The 17,537-nt window shown below is 38.9% G+C and overlaps 1 protein-coding gene across 12 annotated transcripts in view; it reads right to left on the bottom strand.

The window, feature by feature from the left end:
- Positions 1 to 17,537, bottom strand: part of Zmynd11 (zinc finger MYND-type containing 11) — an 85,824-nt gene that overhangs the window by 23,513 nt on the left and 44,774 nt on the right. For 6 of the 12 annotated variants that reach the window (XM_047520091.1, XM_047520090.1, XM_047520089.1 and 3 more), the window contains exons 3-5: positions 16,996 to 17,155; positions 9,585 to 9,629; positions 6,956 to 7,117 (exon numbers count right to left, since the gene is read on the bottom strand). The exons of 1 other annotated variant lie outside the window; for it this stretch is intronic. In XM_047520091.1, coding sequence (XP_047376047.1) covers positions 6,956 to 7,117; positions 9,585 to 9,629; positions 16,996 to 17,155 — 367 coding nt within the window. The remainder of the gene's footprint in view (positions 1 to 6,955; positions 7,118 to 9,584; positions 9,630 to 16,995; positions 17,156 to 17,537) is intronic. 5 more of the 12 variants (XM_047520094.1, XM_047520093.1, XM_047520098.1 and 2 more) reach the window with 3 other exon arrangements.

Here is a 17,537-nt window from a genome sequence, read left to right as displayed (position 1 = left end):
AGAAAGTACGAGATTGAAAAGGCAAAGACAGAATATATTCTTCAGTGAAATTTCCACTCTTTTCTGAAAATAATTCAAGTGTCCCTGTTTTTGTCAAGGCACAAGTACCACGTGTTCTTTGCTGGGGAGGCTGATGAGCCACCAAGGAGCCCACTGCAGTCGAGTCCCTCCCTCCCACCCTGCACATTCTGAGCACTGTGGCAAGCCACAGGGGGCAAGCCACAAGTGGCAAGCCACAGGGTCGCCACAGGGATGTCTTTGTCCTTGCTTGCATCAGCACTGGGAACACCACAGGGGCTTCCTATGCATCTGCCCTTCTACAGGGACTGGCTTCAACATTATCTCCTCCAGTCCTTCAAGGTAGAAGCTGAGAATGATTCTAACAGGTCAAGAGAAGACACCCACGAAGACCAAGCACTCCACTCCCATGCCCAAGTCTCTCTGACCAGAACACGTTCAGTTTATCATGGAAGCAAACGCACATGTGAACTCTTCTTCCTGTTTGGGTGGGTCTAGGCAGATTTACGGTGGGTAACAACCACAACACAGGCTTCCACAGTTTACGTCCAGGGTCCAGATTTTAAAATCGCCTGCCTGTTAGAGTTCCCACTGCTCTTTCCTCTGGCCACCCGTGATGGACAGCAAAGCTGCTGTGCAAGTATCTGTTCACACATGATCTTGTTAAAACTGATTTTCTTCTTTTGTTTGTATAAAGACAATATGACCTGTCTTTAAAAACTATAAAAATAATTAATATTCATCATTTTCAATGATTATCTACATTTTAGGAAAATAACATCTTCTTCTTTTACTTAAAAATCAAATCACTTTCCTACATTTTAAGATACACTTATGTATCTTTTAAGATACACTTATGTATCTTATGTATCTTAAAAGTAAATGTACTTTCTTCCAGGGTGAGATTAGTAATTTTCCACATTAAGGAAGGAAGACTGACCAGAAAGCAAGAGTAGTCAGTGTCAGAGTGGATACATAAGAAATTCATGTTCAAAATATTTTCACTTAGTATTTGGTCCCACTTCATTCTGAATATTAAATGAACACTGCATTTGGAATTACTGCACTGCACTGCTCACAGACTTGAGTGCAGAAGTAAAAGTTCTATCTCCAGTTTCCAGAAATAACTTTCCTCCTGATTTTTCTTCAGTTGCCTCAACAGCAAAGGGTCACAGTGCAAAGGCCTCCCAGCTTGCCCCAAACCAGGCCAGCACTCACCAGTCAGCTCCTGCCACTTGATGCAACTCCCCAGGTCCTGGGGTGAGACCCCTGCAGTAAGCGCCTTTATCTGCCAGATGGGCACACTGTACCCAAGGTGCCAAACAAAAAGGCACAGGAGACCTAACGTCCAGTTTAGAAGTTCATGTTAGGGCTGGGGATGGAGCTCCGGGGCAGAGTACTTGCCCAGTGTGTGCAAAGCTTTGGGTTCAATTCCCCAGTCCTGCAAAATCAAAGAAGTTACTTTTAAATGTTTTCTACAGATTTCTTTCTATATGTCTATTTTTACAGTATAAAGTTCCCTACAAGATCTGTATCTTCATGTTAAATGTCTCAAAAAGCTGCTGCGGTGGCCGGGAGTTTTAGGCACTCTCTCACGGGTGGGGAGCACCAGCAGGCAGCTCCCCTCGGGCCTTAGCAGACACTGGCGGTCAGGAGTCAGAATCACATGCTGCAAATTTAGGAGAGTTTTTAGGATCAGGTGTAAAAAAAAATATTTTCAAGTCATGAATAAAATCCGCCCACAGGCATTCCTCTTGGCTTCCGCAGCTACGTTCTCTTACGCTGCTGTCTTAGTGGGCTACGTCGATCCACCACACACTCCGTACATTAACACGTATTTTAAATTTGTGGTCCTTAAACAGAGAAAAATGCCATCTGAAACATTTGTGAAGGGATGAATGCTTTCAAATTTTAAAAAATATACAGGAATGTCCCTATCCATTACCTTAAATAAGTTACTTTATCTTTTGTGACTCGAATTCTTTCATTTAAAAGCCATACTAAAATGTCATAAATGGGATGTAGAGTGGTCTGGAATCTGTTGGATGATAAAAAAGGATACTAATGTAAAAACTTTATGTTATGAAACAATTATGAAAATCTAAGGTAAGGTCCTTGGCAGGATTTCAGTGAAGCAGTATTCCTCTTCAGAGGCCCAAATACGGGAAAAGAAAAAGTACATCAAGGGTCTTCCCATCATTCACTTCCTGTGTGATTCGGTGACCAAAAGTGCATCACCCACAACTTAGTGCCCTAAATTCTACTTCCTAAAGACACGTTTCGGTACACATTAAAAAAGTAACTGACTTTAAATGGAAGCAGTAACGTAAGTCTTTAATTCCCTAAGTTATGAAAACAAAAGTCACGTATATAAGGAACGCTGACATATTATAAGAAGTGGGGAAAGGGAGGCTCACTTCCAAACTACTTCCATCGCTCGCGGGGACAGCGCCAACTGTCATGTCTGGAAAACCTGCATGTGTCTGGTTTATGGTTTCCTCCCCCTATGTTAACCTGATGACTTTTCCTGAGGTATTAGGTCTGGGGCAAATGCCACGCTCCTCAGCCATTACAGCCCCCAACTGTGCAGACAGCGCTTGCTACAGAATCTGCTGTGCACACTGGGGTTGGGGGGTGGGCAGTGAGGAGCAATTCTTGTAGCGTCCTTCCAAGTAACCACACAGCTTGAGGGACCACAAACACCAGCCACTCTCATGAGGCCAACAGTTTGTACCAAAAGATGCTTCTTTTGGGAAGCTAAGCCACTCAGAATACGGGTGTTCTAAGATCACACTGTGTGTTTGGAAGTCACAAGCCAAATTCACTGAGGCAAATTCAGTTCTCAGTCCATGTGACAATCAGGGGCTCAACAGACACACATGGTCAGTGGCGCACAGTGGGCCACAGAGGGCATTTCCACCACCACGCAGGACCTGGACAGCACTGCTCTAAAAGGCCCGGTGGTGCCACCCAGCGGGTGCTGTGGATGTGTCTGTGCATTCAGAGGTCTAGCAGTCCCCACATAGGCTGCACTGGCCACCCACGGGCTTCAGGGCCAGCAAGGCAGAGCCACCGTGCACACATAGACTGACACAGGCGCCTCTCGTGAGGGCTTTGAAGAACAAAATGATGCTGCGATTTGAAAACTACATGTGAAAATGAAGCGGAATTAAGATGAGGCATCCCCCTTTCCCTCAAATTGGCAACAAAAAGTCGAAAAATATTTTCATGTGCGGTGATGTAAATGAGTAAAATCTTCAGAAGGACAAATTGATTTTTGTCAAAAATTTAAATGTGCATATCCTTTAAATTTGAGAATCCCACTTCAATGAACTTATCTTCTCAAAAGTTATCAAACATAATTTATAGATTATATGAACTTTCTTTTCATAAAATGCAATGGAGGGGCTGGGGGTGTAGCTCAGTGGTCGAGCCCTTGCCTCGCACGCATGAGGCTTGCCTTGCACTGGGTGCGATCCTCCGCACCACATAAAAATAAATTTAAAAAAATAAAGGCATTGTGTCCATCTACAACGAAAAAAATTAAAAAGTAAATGCAATGGAGTATGTTGTGTGTCAGAGGTATTTTCTTTCTGCATATAAAATCTTCAAAGCAGTTTTTACTGAAGGATGCTGCTTTCTCAGTTTTTCCTGGAAAATTCATGGCCGCGTCAGGAAAATAAAGTCCAAAATAAAACCAAATGTAAACTTCGGTTTCATGTAGAAATAGGTAAAGGGGAAAACTCCTCTTCAGAAGCTGAAAGTGGGGCATGATTTTTGACACAGCAGCATAAATGTCACCTGTGACAGAAGACTTCCACTTCAGCATGGTGGAAACGACATAGGTGTGCGTTAGTGAAGAACTGGTGAAATAAACTAGCATACGCCTTTTAAATTACAAGACCCGTGGGAGGCTGTGGAGAACAAGCTACAGCCCCGCTGCACACGGAGCCCCAGCACAGCGCGGGCCACGCGGGGCCAGGCCCGAGGACACGCGCCCCCACCTGACGGGGATCTGGGGGTTGTGCTTTCCCTGTTACCCTCTTATGCATTACTTGAAGGTTTTAACAGCAAATATTTTGAACACTAATTAAACTTTTTTCTTATTAATGAGTTCTCAGTAATTTAAAACTGGATGTTATACAAACTCTTCTCAAAGCCAAACCCAAGAAGACAGTCATGGGCTACTTTTCAATAACAATTGGCTGGGGCTGCAAATTAAATTTTTAGAAAGGCAGACATTTCCCAGAAATACCCTCAGTTGTGAAATTCTTGAGATTTATTATGAAAACTGATAAAAAATCTTTCTGAAATATTTTGAGGGGAATAATGGGCATTTTCTCAATTAAAATAACATGTATAAGATAAAGTTGCCTGGGCTAAGTCTGGCAATGCAGCTGACAGTTGAGGGATAGAACCTATTCTCAGTGACGTTTTCAACACTGCAAGGGACCAGAAGTTACCTGAGAACACTGGTCTTCTGATCACCACAAAAAGTCACTCTTGTGTTAGATTATTAAAGATGGCTAATTGAAGTCTTGGCATTTTGTTTTAAAAATCACATGAAGCCAAAACTTCACATTAAAGACATTTTAAATTGCATTAAAATTTCATTCTTTCTCCTAGGAGATGAATTCTTAGCACTTATCATTTTCCTAAACGTAACTATTAAAACAACAGAGTGAATCTAACACAGAAACAACATACAAATAACCATTTCTTTGGATGTTTTAGAGCCCAATGTCAAATTCCACCTACTCCCTAAAGGAGGCTGTACCATACAGGGAGTAGCTCACAGACTAAATTGAATGCATGATTCAGATTCTGTATTGACCCTACAGCATCCTTCAGGAAGCATAGTTACATCCTCCTATCATGAAGACAGCTTGACTGACAAGGCAAGAGAAAAGCCAAGGAGATACAGTGACCATATTTCTGTGTGAACCACTAACACAGGGGGGGAAAAGTCATATAATCAGAACAGAGCAAAGCAAATACGTATAGAAAATGGAATCCGCCAGGTGTGGAAGTGCACACCTGTGATCCCAGCAACCTGTGAGGCTGAGGCAGGGGTATCCAAGTTCAAGGTCAGACAGCAACTTAGAGAGTCCCTGTCTCAAAAGCTAAAAAGGGCTGGGGATGTGGCTCAGTGGTAAATCAACCATGGATTCAATCCCCAGTATGAGAAACAGAGAGATAAAGAAAGAAAATGAAATCAGATAACTTGATAGTGAAGTCTGATGGAAGAGTTATATATTCTCTTTAAAGGCATACTTGTTCAATTCCCATTCTTAATATAAGAAATGTAAAACATCTACAATGAAAGGTAATACCTTCTCAAATTTCCCAGTGTTTTTATTTAAATGCTTTACTGTGACAATAGTAACTATTAAATAAGAAAAGGCTCTGGTCATAAAGATGCAGGTTTATCCACAACTGTATTTCCTAATTCCCCTAGTCCATAATATGACCTCCAAATTGACCAAGGACACTGACCCTTTCTACTTTCTCTCTTGTATTTTTTAGTCCCCTGGTGCTTTTATTCTTAAGGTCCCATTAATTTTTTTACTTCTCTAATGTAAATGTTTACCAGAAAACAGGAGATGTTTGCTTTTAAACCACCTAACCCAAACCCACGGGAATACAATGAGCTTTAGCACAGCACCTTCGCTCAGAATTCTAAGTACCTAGATCACTGCTTCCACTAATTTCTTAAAGACATCATCCATTTTTGAGACCTCAAGGAAGAGGTCTAAAACTTGATACTGATATATTCAGACTTAGAGACTTGCCATCACTTTATCATTATCATTTAGAGATTTGTCATTCTCATTTATCTGGTATTTCGGCACCTGACTGATAAACCACTTCTGAACATGATTTTTAATGTTACCTCAACTGTCTTTTCTGTCTGCCTACTACATATGTATAGTGTTGGTTAGATTAGAGACTTTGGCAATACAAAGCCACACTGAGGGAAAAGAAAAGTAGACTGAACCCTGCATTTTGCTCACTATGCTGGCAGGAAGTTTTTAACTGAGGTCAAGGTGAGGGGAAATAGTGCAAATAAGACTGGGGAAGAATAAATGAACATTTAAGTTACTCAAGAATTATAAGACACATTTGCAAACTGAGCTCATGGATAATCTGGGAAATTTGCACCATTCCAATTGGGTTGTTTCATAAAAATAAATACAAAACAATAGAGGTAGTGATCCAATAACTGTACTCATCACTCTCAGTGCTATATGTAATGCTATGTTTAGTCCTCATGCGTCACTCAAATACAGACATACTACATTCTGCAACCAACAATCACAGCATGTATGTTCTTCAGTGGGGAAAATAAATGAATATAATTGTGCAAAGTACCTATTTTACCAACCAGGCAATTCACTTTGCTTTAAGTAGTCAGAATTCTTTATACGCAACTGTTCCATCCCTCCACCCTCCAAATAAAATATAAGCAAAACATAAGCTAACTCATGATGACAAAAATAAAGGGCATCATATGAACATCCAGTGGAAAGGAGATAAAGAGTGCTTCCAACAGGGTGCCTCCTGCTCCTGTGTGCTCTGAATAGCAAACACTGTGCAGTGTGTTATAAAGTAGGTATTGAACAGAGCTCAGTATGATAGTTCTTATGTTGAAAGGCAATCCATTAAGGTAGCCACATAATCTAGAGGAAGGTGTAAAGAAAGGGAAGAGAGTGTAATTTTGTGATTACAACTTTCTAAAACCCACACCCTGAGATGGCATGTGTTCCGTGATGTCATTATGAATGCTCTGGGTTCATTTACCGTCGTTTCCGTAGATAACCCCCACCCCCCAGCACTCCACCATTCACCTGGCAAGACCACCTGGGGCACCTTTGTGAAGCTAGTATTAATGGATTCCAACCCTCTGACCAGCACGTGAAAGCTCGTAGGTACTCACCCTGCAAACTGGGCAGTGCCAGTGACTACTGCTGTCTCTAAGCCTGAACTCATCAGACAAACACTTGGAATGATACACACGAAAACACAGGTCACATATCAACACCTCTCCAGGCAAATGGCATTCAAAACAATACCAGTCATGATTTTCTGTTTCCCAGTCCTACAAAAAATACAAAATAATTTCGTATGACATTTTGTCAATATCTGCAATGACTAAGAACAAAATTGAAACTGAAGTCCACAGAAGTTAGGCATTTTAAACAATTTTAGACATTTACTATGTTAAAACAAGAGGGAAAATAACTAGAAATTTACTTCTTTAAAATTTAACTTCTTTCCTGAACAGCATTAATACTCAGAAATGTCTTAAGGTGATCTGATAATAAACCAGTCCAAAATGAAATAATTCCAAAGCCAATCCCAGATCTAACAGTGTCTCTTTCAGTTTTAAATATGATCTAAGGAATAATTTCTTTACCCCATCCAACCTGTAGCTTAGTATTTCAAATAAACAAACCTTTGTTCAGTTCTGCTATTTAAAAATGACATAAAAAGTTCTTGGTACACTGTGTTAACAGAGAGAAGAGTAACAAATGGTGATGCTCACTAGTCTTATCTTCTCATCCATGGTTTTGGATGTTTTTACTGAAAATAACCATTAATCAGAATATCCACGTTCTGATAGGTTGCCAAATTTTCAGGGTCTGTTGAATTTGGAAAAATAAAATGAAAATGTGAAACTGAAGGTTTAATCACATTGTCCATAAGAAGATTACCACAGTAAACAAGAAAGGAAGCAGGCTAGTTTCCTGCTGTGGCTCTCCTGGCTACGACAGAACAGGACTGCCACACACTGGCACCCCTCAACTCCACAGGGCCGGGGCCACGTCCATGTTAACAGGACGACTCTCAGAGGCTCTCCTGGTTTAGGCCCGTGCTTTACAAACACCACTCTAAGTTCCTATAAAACATAAAAGAGTGACAAACTAACCCTCAACCTTCTGTAGACACACTGACCAAATGCGTCAGAGGGACCCCAAAGCCACTTCCGGTGGGGACCCTCGCGCCACACGTGGTCTCCGTCATCCTCTTTCTTTTCATAAAATATTATCTACACCGTTTTCAAGGTGGCGCTTTTTCAGTTTCTCAGATGTCAATATTCTCCCCATAAATGGGCTTCTAGGTTGTGCTCAGTGAACAGTGACTTCTTTAGCAATTAGGTCCAAATGTACTGCTCGATCGTATCTGAGTGCCACTTGCTATTCTTTCAAAAGAATGGAGAATCACTAATATTCCAAAATTTGTCTTCTGGTCCACATCCAGAGCCACAGTAGTAAATCCTGCAGAAATGTAAGCTTTCTGGTTTGCTTTCCTTTGAGAAATTGGTGGTCTTCCCTCACCAAATAATAAAGAAATGACCATTTTTAGTTATACACTGCAGATGTTTATACTTTGCAAACTCACTTTGGCGGAGTAATTCAGTTGGACTGTAATCATAAAATGTTGGTTTTTATATGAAACTGATTGTGCATGGCAGAAAAAAATTTATCCACAATGTCTGATCCAGTGGCACCATGTAGACATAATATATGCATGAGGTGCTTGGCAAGGAACACTCATTGGTGTATCTAGTTCAGGTAGTTCATAAGTGCGCTCCATTTTAGTTACTTCAATTTTTGTTTCAGAATCTTCTAACATAAATTAGGTTTTAGTGGAGATAAAAATACCTCATTATATTTTTAATTAATGGAACTCTTCCTAAGCTTAAAACAAAATTATTTCAGAATATTTCTGTCAAAATTGTTTAGAAAAATCTTAAAGGATTTCAGAAACTGCCTCTGCCGTTATTTGAATGTTTTACACTAATTCATCTTCATGTGATGGTCAAGATGGTAGTTACTCGGTTGACTAAGGGAAGGAAGGGCTCAGTATCTATAGCCTCTCTACATCACCTCTTTCTTCTTTCCACCCTACCCTTCCCCCAGCCATCTAGGAGAGAAAATGAAAATAGATCTGTCTTCATGGATACTTAATACTAGGCTTAGTGTTTCATAACAATTACAGAAATGAAAGTGTAATTTGCATGAAGAGCAGAAGCATTTGGACATATATTTATATGATGGCACACAACTAATTCTGTTATCTGATACAAAAGAAAGCATGGGTGGGGGAAGGCAGTGCTATTCACTCTTTAAATCATGGCAACAGCTGTTCAGAATAAACATGCAAAAGTTATTAGATTATGAATACAGGCCCGAGGTATAAATGCTACAGGCACATTTATTGCAGGCCAAGTTGCCTGCATTTGGTCTCTGGTAAATGTAATCCATTTACATAGTGCTTTTAACTAATGCTGACTCACATGTGCCAAGTCTGCACTTTCAATGGCTTCCACCAGATGGCACCAGCTACTCTAGACAGCCGGCTTAATGGCATATGTGAAATGCTACTTCAGAACAAGAAAGCTTTCACAAAGCAAACCTACAGGCATAAGCAGGGTAAAGATAGTACGGTTTTAACAGATAAGTCTAGCAAGAGTTAACTAAGCAAGCCTAAAGTAAAATAGAAATGCATTTTTTAAAAAAAGTAGAACCAAAATAAAACAACATAGTGCAAAATTAGTTCACCTTGTATGGGGTTGCTGTCCTGGAGAAAGGTTGCATACTGTAGGCCTTTCAAAATAAAAACAAAATAATCTTGGTCTCTCTACTACAATTTTGCTCATTATCAGGTCATACACAGGGAGAAAGGGATTTCACACAGAGTCTAACAGTTATTATCTGCGTATGGTTTATACTATTCTTCAGATGACACTGACAATCTACCAACGTGCTAATCACTAGAGAAAGACAGCAGCATGCACACTTAAAGAGCCAGTAGAAGAAACCTCCCACACTAACATGAGAGCCACAAATGGACAGAGAAAATCACTCTAGAAATTCAGGTGCCATGAAACCTATGATGATGTTAAAAAATTTTATTAACAAATCGATTCAGTGTCATCACACATTTGCACAAGACCATGAATGTATGTCTTATCTGAAACTGGTTCACACTGGACTTTTTGAAAACTGGAGGGATGAACGTGAGTGTGGTGAACTCGGTGCCTCACCATAGTGTGAAATCTATACGGGCTGTCCTCAGAACCTAGCAGGAAAAGGTCCACCGTCTAGCAGCACCTACTGATCTAAGTCTCTGTCATCCATATAGCATTTGGTTAAGACTCTGGAGCCAGACTGGTTCAAATCCTGGCTCCGGCACTCACAGTTGTGTAATCTTGGGCAGAATGCTTAGCTTCTCTGTGTGTCATTTTCTATCTGTAAAATGAACAGAACGATAGTACCTAGTTTATAGGGTTTTTCTAAGAATCAAATGAGTTCATATGTATGTATACGTAGAAGAGTGCCTGGCACCACAGGGGACTTGGAAAATGAGAGCCAGGGTTACAAACTATTTAGTGCACAAAACAGGAACTGACAAGCCACAGAATGAACACTGCGTTCATACACGCGTGGTGCACTTCTGTCCCCAGCACTTTAAAATGCATCATCACATCTGACTCACAACATTTCTGTAAGTTAGGCAGAACAAGAAATATTAACTCCAATTTCGAGATGAAACTGAAGCATGGAAAGACAGTTTCTGACCTGCGTAGCACAGGAGCGGGGAAGAACGGCTGCCGTGAGTGCACCAGACTCCCGTCCAGCACGGCGGCAGCCAGAGACGGCTCTTTGGGCAGCTCCCCAGGTCTACCTGGGACTGGGATGAGTACCTCACCACCAACGAGCATGGACGATCCCATATTTAAATGCAGATATGAAGTAAAATTTATTCTCTGCAATTCTACATTTAGTTTAAATTCCATTAACCAATTCAGTAATCATTTGAGAGTAGAATTTGATGGTTAAATGTTTCTAGTAACTTATTTATTTTTAAAATAAAGATATTACAACATTGCTTGGTGAAACAGAATTCAGACAAAAGAAGAAAAAAAAAAAAAAAGAACTCACACATGCACGCAATCAATACAAGTAGAAAAGAGCACACAGGATAGCATGACCCCAAAATATTCTTTTGAGTAAAACAGAAATTCTTTACCAAGGCAAGAATAACTTCTGAGTATAAGTATATTATAGTTTAATTTCACACAGACCTTTAGTATAATTTGTTTCTAATTTATTAATAATCACCAATGCTTTACTTAATACTTAGTAAATATACTTTTACAACTGAAATTGGGAATGGACATTTTGGAAAGAATGTATAGCTTAGAATATAATTAATATAAAGAGAATAATATATATTTCACATTAAAAAAAATAGTATCCAAAGGCATCACATTTTGCACTTATTTAAAACAAATGACTGAGTCAGGTGTGGTGACTCACACCTGTAATCCCAGCTACTCAGGAGGCTGAGGCAGGAGGATTGCAAGTTCAAAGCCAGCCTCAGTAATTCAGCCAGGCTCTGTCTCAGAAATAATAAAAAGCACCAGAAATAAAAATAAAAATGTAGTAAGTGGAAAAGTGCTTGCCCATCAAGCACTGAGTTCAATCCCCAGTACCTCAAAAAAGACACACAAAACCCCATGTGATTCATTAATTGATGACAAACATAATTGAAACAAGAAAAAAGCAAAAAAATAAAGAACTTTCTAAAAATTCTTTCTTGCCCACTTATGAAATTCTCACTTCACATTTATATTTAAGGAGGAGGGACTGGAGAGTGAAGCTTGGTTTGAATTTGGTAGGTCTCCCTGAATATTTTTCAAGAACAAATCAAGGAGCTACTTCTTGGCATGGCCCTATAAATGTTATTTCTAAAGAGTAAGGCCACAAATTCCAATTCTATCTCTTATCTACAAGATGAGAGCTCATCTAAATTCAAGAGAAATATACACCAAAACTTCTTCTAGACTGGCCATTCTGATTGGCAGAAGTGGATGACAGGAAGTGACACACACCTGCTCCTCGCCAGGAGTCAAGCCATCCATCCTGAGGGAATACGTTGCTTTCTTTTTAAACCAAATATGTATTTTCATTAATTACATTTTCTCAAAAGTATCAAAAAACTTAAATAAATGAGAAAAGACAAAAAATACAGAATGGCACCTCTTCATTTCAAAACACGCCCCTCAGGCCAGCCCAACAGAGGGACTTGATGCTGCTCTGGCCAGCACCAACCTTTCCTACTCGCCGAGAAGAGTGGGCACAGGTCCTGGCCTGGGAGCAGGCTGCTGTCATAGCAGCAAGGTGGACAGGGGGAAGGAAGGATTCTGCTAAAAACAAAAGCTGTGGTTCCTGAATGGATATGTTACTTTGTACTGACATTGACTATGAAGGAAATGAGGCCCAGAGTGGCAGGGACATAAAGGGAAAAGTAGTTTAATGTAACAGATTTTTACAACAACACTTTTCATTCATCCTCAATACTGGTGACCAAATCATTTAGTGTCAGATTAAAATCACCTGTCAAATAATTGTGTAGCTTCATGCCAGTGACCTTGAGCAAAGTTGGAAGTCACCAAATGTTAACTGCCTCAGTTGCACAATGCATATTTGATATGCTTGACCTACAAATGATCCACAGCTCAAGGTTGATTGCTTTCCTATACTACACTAAGTACTTCGATAAGGCCTTCCCATTTTTGGTGAGCACCCTATAGGTTGAGATCAACTCAGAAAAGACTTATATTTATTACAAAAAGCTGCTAAACACCAAGCTTAACTCAGCCCAGAAAATGGTAAAATTCCACCCAAGAAACATACTTCTAAAGTTGTTAGAATAAAGGGGATGAAATACTATGAAGAAATATAGATCAAATGCAGCCATCCGTGTGTATTTCTTTAGAGCAAGCAGACAATGAAGCAATCTGTGAACCTATGAAGACATGTAGCATTTCTTTGAAAAATAATAAAAGAAAAGTCTCCATGTAACAAAATGTTGAATGGTCAGACAACACAAAGTTCCTTCCATGCTCTGGACTAATGTCCTTTTACTAATATAATTTCAAAATCTATGAGAGCCACCTTTAAATCAACTATCTGGACCCTCAGAGTGAATGTCAATGACACATTAGAAGTTTGAGATGACCATAAAAAATTTACAGGAGTGTTTCCCAGCTTCAGTTAATTTGGTATTTACAAAACTAAGTTGGTGCAAATATTTTTGCTTGTTTATGGGATGATGTTTAAGCAAACTATTTAAAGCTGGAAGCAGTTTCATTTTTAATACTATTCTACTCTACCATCTCACATGGACATATATAAAACCTCACCTGAGGATGCTTATTTATTGCCTAATTTTACCATAGTTTCTCCAAATGAATTTATCACTGACATGGGGAGCTGCAAACAGTGGTCGAGATCAGCATCACAAAATGTTTAAACAATGGTTTCAGTCTGGTAGAAGGAATTTCAGTTCCATGGGGGCATCTGCCTTTGACTTATAACAACAGGCTTCCTCAAGGACAGATTATTTATAACTACAGTCCCATATAATTAAGCTTTTATTACACGCTTGCAGGACTTAATAAAAAGAGCAATGTTCAAGATATCCATGTTTTTTGATCACTTTGTTTTAAAAACTAAGCATTAAAAAAAAAAAAAGTGGTGGTGGTGGAATAAAAATAATACCAAGAAACTCTGAGTGTTAAGCTCCATTCACTCTAGCCAGTGGTGGAGAGGAAACAGCTCTCTGGTCTACCTCCACCTTCTCAGCATGGGTAGGAGTAAAGACAAGCAGAGCCATCTCTGCTGACATGTGCCTCTTAGGAGACGTCCCCTGGGGGACCCAATAAGAGAACAGGGGTCTGCCCCACCTCTGATTCTACAAATACTATTTCTAGAGGTGACGGGAAAAAAGAAGAGGGGCATTATTACCTATTTTTAAAATGACAGAACTGCCAGAGTAAAGGCTATCAACTCTGAATTAAGTGTCTAAAAACAAATGACTCCATGCACCCTCCCTTCTCAAGGCCACAGACATCTACTTGACTACTTTTTTTCTTAATTTTGAGTCAGAATGACAAGATGAACAATAACATGCATATTTCAACTTAGAAACTCACATTGTTAAAGTGATTCTTACTCCACTCCAGGTGGTGAAATCACAAAGGAGGGGGGCTCCCACGCTCAAATGCTGGCATGCAGAATAGTCCCTGGCCACAGAATGTCTTTGTGCAAATGACAAAAGGTGACCCTTACGATGTTCCTATCGTATACTCATTTTTATTAGAATAATACATTACTGTCATATGCTAGAGAACTGGCAAACACACAAATGTACTGAGTCCAAGGTAGTACAGCTCACAGCTCAGGTCTGGTCTGCACACACGGGCCACACAGTTGATACAAATACATAAAGCTGGCCGGCGTGAGATGCTCATGCTGTGCCAAGGGGGATGCAGTTAATAATCACATGTCCTTCTAGGGTGTCATTAGGGCAAGAAAACTGCAGCCTGCAGATAGCCCTTGGGTGGGCATGTGGCACACTGGCCAAGATAATGGAACACACTTGTAATGAGTCTCATTGTTTTATAGTTGTAAGTGCTTAAATAAAGATTGGGGGTATTTGTGAAGGAAAGTCTCTAAGAAATCTGTGTGCTTTTCCTATACTATATATAGAGGGTTTACTTTTAATTGACAAAAACTAGATATTTACTGGTATAATGTGATGTTTTGATACATATATACATGTGGAATGATCAAATCAGGTTAATTAACATATCCATTATTTCAAATACCTTGATTTTTCAAGTCTTTGTGTTGAAAACATTTAAAGTTTATTCTTCTAGCTATTTTAAAATATACTGTATTATTAACTATAGTCATCTTGCTATTCTACTACACCTAAGCATGTTTATTCACTCATCAAAAACCTGTTTTGCATATATCTAGCCATATAAGCTTTAGGAAGATAATTTCATTTAACCGGTAATCAAATAAAATAGACATCAATATGCCTGTACTATAGGTGAAGAATCAATGAGGTTTGGAAATTTCCTCAAGATCATAACTAAATAAGTACTTGAGACAGAACTGAGACCTGTTTATTTTAATATGTATGACCTTATCTCTTCATATATATATATATATATGTATATATATGTGTGTGTGTGTGTGTGTGTGTGTACTGAACTGTAAATATCTACCTATTTTGTAGTTTGAGGAAAATTTTGATATACTCAGTTGCATCTATATTAAACACACGTATTTATTATAAAATGTTTATAAGAACGAATCAGAATTAAACCTTTACACTAGTAGTTTGATATACATGTACAATTTCATCTAGAGAAAAGAAAAAGGATAATACAAATATATACAACAAGAACATGTAAAAATGAACAAAATATAGGATTGAATGTTCTGCTGAACATATAATAGGCTAATTATCTGCTTGTTGAATTAAACTGAACAAAGTAACTTCAACTTGAGAACAAAGGAAGTATGTGGAAAAGCACAAATCTTAGGAAACAGTGAAGAAAAAAACCCTCACATCTATGAAAAAATCTACACAAGACCCACAAGCCAAAATCCTGCAAATGAAGCAGGGATTACTTACTACTAGAAAGTCACTACTGTATGACCCTCAGGAATCATCTGCACAGTCTTCTGCACAGACAGGTTGAATCCCCTGGATCCGTAAGTTTCTGAGTACTTCAGGACAAGACATTCTCTTTTATCTGGATATTTAGAGTAGGCAATGAGTTGCCATTATTCTTTATTATGTCTTGGCACCCAAAGTTTCTTGATTAGCAGCACAGCTATATTTTTCTGCAGGGAAACTCAATAGAAAATTTGCTTTGATATGTATATTTTCAGTTTACTTTTCAAGAAACTTCCAGGGCACAAACCAAGTGACACCGGTACAAGCAAAGGCTTTTTTTCTTCCATGTTTTCTGTTTGTGCAAAACATGAGCTTTCTTTCCTGAGGCTCTGAAGTACTAATTAAGTTGATGACACCCATGTTAAATCTGGAGCCTTTCCTAAGTCCATGACTTATCACAGCAGCTCTGGAAGCAGCTTCCCAACTCAGACTCGACAGAGCGTGCCTGTTGGCTCATCTGCTCTGTAGAGCAGGAAAGGAAAAGAATTCAAAGTTTCTGAAAAAATTTTCCACAATAAACCAATGTTTAAGATTTTATGTCATTTTAATAATTTTAGATTTTACAGAATTCACGATAAAACACTCAAAATATTAAATTACTAAGTATACTCTCAAAAACGAACAAAATTCACATGTTATATTTGAAACCTATCATTTAAATGATGTTCCTTCATAAAAATTAATAAACTGATTAGAAATGTCATACAGTGGAACCAAAAATATTGCACATGAAGCTAATCTTTACAAAAGGAAAAAATATACCTCTGTGCCTATCTGTGCCTCTCAGTATAAAGTTTCAGACTGAAAAGAAATAGTAAAATGTCACTGCTTTTAAGAGAGAAATCAAAATTCGAATTAGCTAAAAGTGTAAAGAGAATTAACTTTCAGTCTTTCCTGCTTGACTTCTGTTCCGATGCACAAATCCTGCAGTAGTCGGTTAAAGATGACAGCAGCCAGGGGACTCTAGCCTTGGGAATCTTTGTATTCTACAATAAAACTCCTGCTGAAATGTGGCTGCAGGGCCTGCTGCCATCCAAACTGAGGAAAGTGCTTCTCTAAGAAGACAACTGGTCATGTTCGCTCTGTCTAGACAGCACCAACATTGTCCTGTGCTAAAACATTTTTTTTTTTTTTTACTAATATTTACCACATAAAACACTTAGGGGTGCCATTAATTGGATGTACATTAAAAGGACTTTTCTTTTACTTTTCAGATTAGAGGTAATATGGACAGAAAAAGCAGGCTGTTTATAAAAGTGCATTCTCCTAGAGGATAAATAAGGATCCATTCTATTAATGTAGAGCCTTATTGTTGTTAAAAATGAAAACTGCTGGATTTCTGAGAATGAATTTCTATAGATCATATCTAAATAATGTTCAAAAACTGAAAATCTGCAGCTCTAAATTTATCAAATAAAATATACTTACAATCTCATCTCCTGGCAACCAATATCCTTCTTGCTCAATGCCAGCTTTTGAGCCTTTGCAGCCCACTGTGAGAGTTTCCACAATGAGACCATCTTTCACAGCTAAGCTCAGCTGGCGCGTGGTCTCTTTTGGATGCATACCGTGTACTCGAGACATATACCTGAATACAGAGGAAGAGCAAATTGAGCAATCCCTTAGTACTCAAAACTAAAAATGAGTAAAAATAAGGAAATAGGAGTGATTTGTTTCTCTTTTCTTATGACTTGTATTTATTAAAAGTCCTGAAGAAAGAAAGAAAAGAAAGGAAGGAAGGAAAAAGAAAAAGAGAAGCCTGAAGACTCCACACGATCAATTATCATGAAATTTTAAACCTAAATTCCTTTCTGTATGTTTAGAGCAATATTTGGTCAACAGTCCTAAACCAGCAAATATAAATCACTGACTATACTTCAGGGAAATGGCCCATTTAGCTCTAGCCTCTGCAGCAAATACTACTGACCTCTACTCTGCATGCCGTAAAGCTAGAATCACACAATTCTTAA

This window comes from Sciurus carolinensis, chromosome 12 (genome assembly GCF_902686445.1).
Source record: "Sciurus carolinensis chromosome 12, mSciCar1.2, whole genome shotgun sequence".
NCBI lineage: Eukaryota > Metazoa > Chordata > Mammalia > Rodentia > Sciuridae > Sciurus > Sciurus carolinensis.
The sequence above is the reverse complement of the archived record's forward strand: the minus strand, read 5'-3'. Positions and strand labels throughout refer to the sequence as shown.